This window comes from Colobus angolensis, unplaced genomic scaffold (assembly GCF_000951035.1).
Source record: "Colobus angolensis palliatus isolate OR3802 unplaced genomic scaffold, Cang.pa_1.0 Scaffold576, whole genome shotgun sequence".
Lineage (NCBI taxonomy): Eukaryota > Metazoa > Chordata > Mammalia > Primates > Cercopithecidae > Colobus > Colobus angolensis.
Genome location: NW_012119332.1, coordinates 367,469 through 376,680, shown reverse-complemented (window position 1 = coordinate 376,680; position 9,212 = coordinate 367,469). Strand labels below are relative to the sequence as shown.

The 9,212-nt window shown below is 43.6% G+C and overlaps 1 protein-coding gene across 3 annotated transcripts in view; it reads left to right on the top strand.

The window, feature by feature from the left end:
* The window catches only part of MSN (moesin), a 150,283-nt gene that overhangs the window by 132,671 nt on the left and 8,400 nt on the right, over positions 1 to 9,212 (top strand). For 2 of the 3 annotated variants that reach the window (XM_011961997.1, XM_011961998.1), the window contains exons 3-7: positions 3,054 to 3,149; positions 4,653 to 4,927; positions 6,318 to 6,401; positions 7,114 to 7,260; positions 8,451 to 8,547. In XM_011961997.1, coding sequence (XP_011817387.1) covers positions 3,054 to 3,149; positions 4,653 to 4,927; positions 6,318 to 6,401; positions 7,114 to 7,260; positions 8,451 to 8,547 — 699 coding nt within the window. The remainder of the gene's footprint in view (positions 1 to 3,053; positions 3,150 to 4,652; positions 4,928 to 6,317; positions 6,402 to 7,113; positions 7,261 to 8,450; positions 8,548 to 9,212) is intronic. The other variant, XM_011961999.1, reaches the window with a different exon arrangement.

The following is a 9,212-nucleotide window of genomic DNA, read 5'->3' as shown; positions in this document are numbered from 1 at the left end:
AGCTCACAGCAACCTCTACCTCCCGGGTTCAAGTGATTCTCCTGCCTCAACCTCCCAAGTAGCTGGGACTATAGGCATGCACCACCATGCCTGGCTAATTTTTTGTATTTTTAGTAGAGACCGTGTTTCACTGTGTTAGTCAGGATGGTCTCAATCTCCTGACCCTGTGATCTGCCCATCTTGGCCTCCCAAAGTGCTGAGATTACAGGCATGAGCCAACACTCCTGGCCCATTTTATGTTCTTATAATAAAATACCTGAGGCTAGGTACTTTATAAAGAAAAGAGGTTTATTTGTCTCGTAATTGTAGTGGCTGGAAAGTCCAAGAGCATGGCACTAGCACCTGCTCAGCCTCTGGTGAGGGCCTTTGTGCTGCTTCATAATGTGACAAAAGGTCAAGTAATTCACAGGGACAGGGGTCCCCATGCCTGAAACACCTCTCATTACACACTACCTCTTAATGATTCTACCTCCCAGCACTGCCACACTGGCAATGAAGCATCAACATGAGTTTTGATGGGGACAAACCACATCCAAACCATGGCACTGCTCTACTACTTCTGTTCCAAGTCTGTTCTCTCCCCATGACCTAATATCCTGGCCCTCATGGTCCATCTTCTCTTCAGCATCTTTAGTGGGTCTTCTCTCTCTCTCTGTCTCTCTTTTTTTTGTCTCTCTCTCAGCTGGATTGCTTCTTGGGTCTTGCCTCTTCCCACCAGCTGCATCTGGACACACTATTCTTCTGCAATCCTGTGGAAAATAATTAGAAATGTTCATTGGGCCTTGGGCCCTGTTTAGATCTAGGATGATATAAGAGGTGCTTTAAAAATTTTTTTTCTGTTCATGCCCCCCACTACCTTCATCCTCTGCAAAAAGCCAATATTACATTTCAACATAAGCATTCACATTTCTGCATCTGAAACTTTCTGGCAGTTCCAGCTGCCTATTGCCTTAGAGTCAGGGACTCACCTGGCCATTGAATTCTGGAAGCCTTTTGAACTCTCCTCATTACCTCCCAACCCCATTGATCTTTTCTAAACATGTTTCTAATTATCCACATCAGCAAGAGGTAGTTGGGAAATGGGATTGTTTTTATTAACCATTTGCAAAATAACCTTGTAATGTAATTAGTACAGTGATAGAACTTAAGAGAAAAAAGAGATCATTGAAGCCATACTCCCCAATTTGGATAGATAAGGAAGGTGAGGCCCAGAGAGGAAAGGTGCCATCTTAATATCATACAGCTAGTTGGAGACAGACATGAACATTTTGCTCAGGTTTCCTGATACTTGATCCAAGCTATGAAAGGGAAGGGTGACCTGGTAAGCAATGGAGGTTGATGACTAGGAGGACATAGCTTCTCCCCAAAGTGGTTGTTGCTTGGGTCTGTATGCTTGCCAGGAAGCATATCTCGATGCAGAAGTAATCAAAGTTTATTATCTGGATGGGATATTTAGGCTAAAAGAGAGACAAGACAATCACTTGAGAAGCTCAGGAGTCCTAAGCTCATATGAGTACTTGGCATTAGGAGATAACATGCTAGAGAAGAAAAGATACAAGCTTTGTTTAGTCAGACATATCATGGTTCTGTATGGCTCTGTAATTTTAGATGCATTACCTCTCTAAGCCTTAGTTCCTCATCTATAATATGTTGCTATCTCACAGGATTGTTTACTGTTCAGTGCCTGACACATGATTGGTGCTTAATATATATGAGCTACTTTTTTCCTTGGGGCCTCTGAAGCTCTAGATTATAAACTCTGGGTGTGACTGTGGGGCCTGACTTTGGATCCATAAAAGAAACTTTGTGGATGCAGTGTTGGTGTGTATATGTGTGTCTTTGTGAGTGAGTGAGTGTGTGTGTGCGTGTGTGTGTGTGTGTGTGTGTGTATTTTGAAGGGAGATATTAATTTGTTCATAAGGGAAGGACATCAGCAACACTGGGTCCTTGTTCCCTGCTTCCATTTCTAGGTATATTTCTGTGATTCTTTCTCACCTTACCCTTACCCTCCACTTGCATCCTTCCCCCAAAAAAACAAAATAAAGAAGACTGCCTAAGGCCAGCCTGACCTCATTAGGATGTGGCTCAGCTTCACTGCTGCCATCGACAGGGGTGGGTATGCTGGGGTTGAGCTGACAGCCAGACTATTAACATGCTAATGTCAGGGACTAGAGAACAGAGCTCATCTGTGTTCTCTTGGCAAGCCTCTCTTTCCTGCCCACTGTTCAGCCAGGAGGCTCAGGATAACAGGGAGCACCTCAGCTACTACACTGAGGTACTTACCCTATTTCTACCCTCAGGTCCACCTTAAACCTGTGTAAGAGGAATCATGACTGGGCTCTGATCAGGGTTGGAAAAAATCCTCTCAGAGCCCAGGCACAGAATGGCTTCAGAGTCCTTCACAGTCCGTGTTTTATCTTCTCAAACATTCTTTATTTGGGGTATTGTAAATGGAACTCAGTCTTAAGGGTGTGGGTATTACCCCCAGTTGCTAAGGATAAAGGACAATGTATGGGAGCAACCCAAGAGAACAAGATGCAGGAGTTAATCCAACAATCTCCACATTCAGTCTTTAATCCATCATGGAAGTGGAAAGTGGCATGACATTGTAGAGGGAGGGAAAAGGTGGCAGAAATCACTGGATATGCATGGATTTGGAGTCAAACAGACATGGTTTGAACCCTAATTCTGTCACTCATGACCTGAACCTTGGGCATTTCTTTGAACCTCATTTTTGATATCTATAAAATGGGTCTAATTATAAGTCTAGCATAGGGATATTATGAAAATTAAAGGAGATGATGGATGTAAGGTTCTTGGTATGTGTCAGTGCTCATAAGTAATAGATCCCTTTCCTACCCCAGCAGTACTTTGTGCAGAGAGATGCCGACATCAGTTCTTGATTGCTGCCCAAGTGTATTTTCTTGCCAGACCCTGAGCACCTTAAAACCTTTAAGGGCAGATATCATATTGACTTCAAACTTTGTGTCCTCTGTGCCTCACATAAAGGAGGTATTCAATCAATGGTTGGTTGTTTTGGTTTTCTCTTCTAGGTGGTGAAAACTATTGGCTTGAGGGAAGTTTGGTTCTTTGGTCTGCAGTACCAGGACACTAAAGGTTTCTCTACCTGGCTGAAACTCAATAAGAAGGTAACCGCTTATTCCTCGGTTGGGTTTAGAATTCTTTTCTTTTCCAGAACATTCCTGGGAGGGTACCATGTGCTAATTGGCAAATCCTGTATACCTAGGGCTGTGTTTGTGACTGGGTGGTCTGTTGACCACCTGGATCAGAATAAGGACAGAGGACTCAGGCAAGTAAAAGCTCTTACTCTGTCTCCACTTTGACTTCTAACAGCGACAATGGCCAGCATTCAAAGAAGAAGAGACTCTTTTCTTTCTACTGGGAACACTAGCTTGAACTTTGACTTGTTTTGAATCAAATCCATTAGTGGCTCTTCAAGAGAGGATTGATATCCCCTTCATCTCTCCAAAGTCAATGGCTTTAGGGGATTTTTTTTTTTTTTTTTTGAGAAGGAGTCTTGCACTCTCACCCAGGCTGGAGTGCAGTGGTGCCATCTCAGCTCACTGCAAATTCCGCCTCCCAGGTTCACGCCATTTTCCTGCCTCAGCCTCCCGAGTAGCTGGGATTATGGGCACCCGCCACCACGCCCGACTAATTTTTTGTATTTTTAGTAGAGACAGGGTTTCACCATGTTAGCCAGGATGGTCTCGATCTCCTGACCTTGTGATCCGCCTGCCTCAGTCTCCCAAAGTACTGGGATTACAGGCGTGAGCCACTGTGCTCGGCTGGGGATTTGTTAAAAAGAGCCACAGATTCTGGAACTAGAAAAAAAAAATCTGAAAGATCTCACAGTCTTATGCTGCACCTTCTCCAGCAGTCAACTGATATCTGAACCCCATATAGATGTTTCCCTCTTTCTTGACCTTTTACCTCAGTTGGACCCCAAATGGAATGGTTTGAGTCCATGCAAGCTCTCCACCCCAAGCAGTATCTCCACGAGAACCTGGTAGCCTTCCCTCTTCGTATCCTCAAACTGGCTGGTCTTGTCTTTAGAAGTCTCCATACTGTCCTGCAGTTTGCTTCTCTGATTGTGTCTAGGGAGTAGGTACCCCACTTTCTGCTGGTAAAGTCTTATTTTCCTAAAAAGTTGAGTCTTTTGCTGGACAAGTGTGGAGCCACTAGTATTCCATTTCAGGCTTTAAAAAATGGTCTAATTTGTGCTCTTGTCTAGCCAATTGTCAATCCTTAGTCATATATCCTAGTCCTTACTTTGCTAATTTATGAAATTGGAGGAGACTTATAAGACAAGCTGAAAGGAAGAGCTTCTGAAGAGCTCTCAGAATTTGGGGATAGTTGGATATAGTCAGACAAAAGTGGTTTGAAGACTTCTGATCATCAGTCAGTATTAAGGTAATTTCAGGAAGAAATTCCCAACAGAAAGTGATTACAGACATGGGATTCAGTCCCCAGTGAAAGTAATGTATTGTTTTTCTTAATTACCAGGGGGTTGCCACCCAGCTCTCTAAGATTATGCAAATTGATGATCTTTCAGTGTTTTTCCCCCACCCCACAGCCACTCTGTCACCCTTAAAACCTATTTTTTGAGAGTCCATAACCCTTACTGCTCCCAGGTGACTGCCCAGGACGTGCGGAAGGAAAGCCCCCTGCTCTTTAAGTTCCGTGCTAAGTTCTATCCTGAGGATGTATCCGAGGAATTGATTCAGGACATCACTCAGCGCCTGTTCTTTCTGCAAGTGAAAGAGGGCATTCTCAATGATGATATTTACTGCCCGCCTGAGACTGCTGTGCTGCTGGCCTCGTATGCTGTCCAGTCTAAGTATGGCGACTTCAATAAGGAGGTGCATAAGTCTGGCTACCTGGCCGGAGACAAGTTGCTCCCACAGAGGTGAGGTGATTCCCTGCCCTCCTTTGCCTTGGCCATAAGGGGCTGCAGCCCATAGCTGACCAATCGCTGCCCCACAGGGGATGCCAGATCTGTTCCTCTCCATTGGGGTCTGTCTGAAGACTGTGTTATGCTGCTCAACAGACATTTGCATATAGTGTCATACTCTGTTGTTGTTTTTCTGGCTTTCCAAATTAAAATCCTTTTTTTCCCCTCTGTCTACCTGATTACAGAACTTTATTAACCTGGAGGCAAGTGCTTATGTAGAGCCAGAGATTGAGTAATTTCTTTCACCCCTCCCTGGTTCCATTTTCTCAGTTCTTTTTACTGATTTAGATCTCCTACATCAGAAGTTCACAGGGGAGAGAGAGAAATAAGCAAACCAGGGACATGGGGAACTCAAATAGTCTTTTAATATTGACAGCTAGTGTACAGAGCTTTCTCCTTTTGTAAACTTCGAAGTCAAAAGCTCTAAAACCCTCATTATTTTTGTTTTTGCATCACAATAACACACAAAAGAACAAAGCAGGCATTATCTTTATTTCCTGGCCGAGGAAATAGAGGTGCAGAGGTACTCACACTGACTTTCCCCATCTGCTGCAGCTCATCTGAGGCAGAGCCAGACCTGGAAGCTTAGCACCTTAATATTTTAACACTAAATTTTTTCTAACTATATATAATGGCCATTTCCATAGTCTTTTGGATTAGAAGGAAAAGCTTTGCTTCATTCTGGGAGCCTCAGTCCCACTGGAGTTATGGCATATATGTACGACACACCTATAAGATATTAGGGATAGTGTTTGTACCCTGGGAACTCTCCCTGAGTCATTGCCATGATGTCTGAGATGGCATGTTTAAAGCTAACCTTGTTTATAATCTAGTAGGTCTTGGAGGTTGGGCCTGTTGGTTTTTCTCAAAGCCATTAGGACTCAGTTCATTGCTCTGTAGCCAAAGGCCATTCTTTCATTTCTGAGCAGTATTCTTATAAACATAGACTGTTGGTCCCAAGAGGATCTAGGAGAGGGTGTACCTGGCTCCATGAGGTCCATCCCTACTATTAGCCCCTCAAATCAGCACAAACTCCTGACAATTTATTGCTATACTTAGGGACCACAGCACATCATTTGATTTGTGGATAAAGGTACAAAGGAAGGTGTTCCCCTTGTTGTTTTTGATCATCCATTCTTGTAGCTCTCTTACCTTTCAGGCAATTCCTTGTGTCTAATTTAATACCTTCTTAGCTATAATTTCAGTCTGCTTCCAGTGTGTGACCTCAATTGGCTGACTCTACATCCTCTTTGCATCAGCCTCTTAGAAAGCTAAATGGGCTTCCCTTCTCTCCTGTGCAGGGACTTTTGTGCTTTAAACTACTCATCACCCATTGTCTTTCCAGAGTCCTGGAACAGCATAAACTCAACAAGGACCAGTGGGAGGAGCGGATCCAGGTGTGGCATGAGGAACACCGTGGCATGCTCAGGTAAGCTTGCCCAAGCAGTGGTGGGCCCCACTTCCCTTATAGGGTGAATGAGAATGCATTCTGGGGAGAAGAGACAGATGACAAGGGACATTGGTAGATGTTGGAGAAAGAGGGAACAGGGACGATAGAAGGCAAACTAGGACCATTATGAGGCTGTTTTTTGTTTGCTTGTTTGTTTGTTTTGCTGAATGGTAGTAACTGATAGCACAAACAGTTTTGACTATCAAGAAATGGAGGGGACCTCAGGATGTCCAGGGAGCTACTGGGCCACCAAGGACTCCCTGCCCCCTACCAGAAAGAAATAAGGAAGGAGCTCTTAAACATGGCAAAGCATTTTTGAGGGTTGTCTAGTTGAAGGACAAATATCATCATTTTGCCATCACCACATTCTGAGCCCTGCTAAGAATGTGTAAGAGGCTGTCACAATGAATGAGAGAAAGAAAATTGCTTCTGTGGAAGTCAACATGCCAGAGGCCAGCAAGGGTCAGCCCATCTTTATTCCCTTTGGGAGCATAGACCCTAGGTTTTTGTTAGGAGATTTTGCTTTGCAAAAGTCATGCTATGCTCTGTTCTCCATCATCTGCTTGCCTTTTGTCCCCTTTCCCACTCCTGATAGCAAGATCCTTGTCAGAAATACGGAGTAAGCAGGCTTTCTCTCTCCTTGGGTTTGACTCAAAAGCCCCACTTTGTGACCCCCAACTGTGTCATTTAGGGAGGATGCTGTCCTGGAATATCTGAAGATTGCTCAAGATCTGGAGATGTATGGTGTGAACTACTTCAGCATCAAGAACAAGAAAGGCTCAGAGCTGTGGCTGGGGGTGGATGCACTGGGTCTCAACATCTATGAGCAGAATGACAGGTATATCTCAGATCTCTTTTAGTTTATTTAGGTTATGTTAACATCTAGGGCTCACTTTTCACCAAGGAGCAAGGCCATAGCTCTTGGGTCCCACCTCAGTTCTTTTTCTACCTAATTTAGTCCAGCCCAGATGATTTCACAACTTTCCTTAGGCCTCTAAATCCTGTATTGACTAGACTCACACTGTCAACTGTGGTAGCCACCAGCCACATGGGGCTATTGAACACTTGAAATGTGGCTACTTTGAATTGAGATGTGCTGCAAGTGTAAACTACACACTGGACTTTGAAGATTAGTGTGAAAGACAGAATGTAAAAATGTCTTAATATTTTAAAAAATATTTATTTACATGTTCAAATGATAATATTTTAGATATATTGGGCTAATTAAACTTATTAAAATTTTATTACATCCGTTTCTTTTTACTTATTTTCATGTAGCTACTAGAAAACTTAAAATTATATATGTGACAGTCGTTATGTTTTTATTGGTTTGTGCAGGCCTAGACTATCTTATCGGGATATATTATAGTCTCCTGTGATAATTAAATGGCTTTTGGCCTATAATCCTCTCACTGTAGCCTTATCTCACTTGCTTATATTTTTCACTTGGTGTGCTCTTGGTGAGAATGGAGATCAATAGATTATTGTTCCATATAACTGCTGAATCTTGGAGTTCATTATTTACTTTTTCTCTAACTTTTGTAAGCTTGGATAGAAGAAACTCAGTTAAATAGGGCTGGGGATTCCCTTGAGGAATTGTTACAAGTTCCATTCCTCAAACAAAAACATAACAAAACAAACTCGAGACAAGGAATCATATGTTAGTTGTAGTATCAGGAGATCCTTTAGTGAACTCAATGCTGGCAACTGACCTGGTGGCAAGTGATGACACTGGCTGAGCTGGCACCGAGTCTACCTCCTCCAGAGAGAAGTGTTTGTTTGACCAAGCTTGGTGGCTCACGCCTGTAATCCCAGCACTTTGGGAGGCTGAGGAGGGAGGATCGCTTGAGCCCAAGAGTTCAAGACCAGCCTGGGTAACATAGTGAGACCTCGTCTCTATTTATTTTAAAAGAGAGAGAGAGAGAGAGAGACATAGAAGCTTGGGGGTGACGTGAGGGCAAGCCACCAGTTCTCTATGCCCTTCTTGTCTTGCCCTTGTCCTGATATTATTGGTTTCCATTTCTACAGACTAACTCCCAAGATAGGCTTCCCCTGGAGTGAAATCAGGAACATCTCTTTCAATGATAAGAAATTTGTCATCAAGCCCATTGACAAAAAAGCCCCGGTGAGTGATTCCTCCCTCTGACCAAGATGGATACTTGCCAAGGCCTGCAGTAATGAGCAATCATGCTATTCCATTTTTCTCTTCCTTTGCTGGGGTGTGTGTGTGTGTGTGTGTGTGCGCGTTTGTGTGCGTGTCTGTGTGTGTGCACATGTGTGTGCACACGTGCACAAACAGGAGGCACAGATAGAGATTGGGAATGGAGGGAGATGTTGATGCTAAAAATGGCCAGCAGACATCCTGTACCTGGTTCTACTCTGCTACCTGTCTCCCTCACTGTGGATGAGGGAGAGCCACAGGCAGTGTTAAGTACTGCTTCTTAGCCATTGTCTCTGCCGCCGTGAGCTTCTGGGGTGGAAACCAAATGCATTTCGTATTTCCAAGCCCCTGGGGTCCTGGAAAGTGGACACTGTTCACATATTTGATTCCTTTCCTTTCTCCTTTCCTTTCTCCTTTCCTTTCTCCTTTCCTTTCTCCTTTCCTTTCTCCTTTCCTCTCCTTTCCTCTCCTTTCCTCTCCTTTCCTCTCCTTTCCTCTCCTTTCCTTTCCTTTCCTTTCCTTTCCTTTCCTTTCCTTTCCTTTCCTTTTCTCTTCTCTTCTCTTCTTTCTTTCTTTCTTTTTTCTTTTTTTTCTTTTTTTTTGACAGAGTCTCACTCTGTCACTAGAAT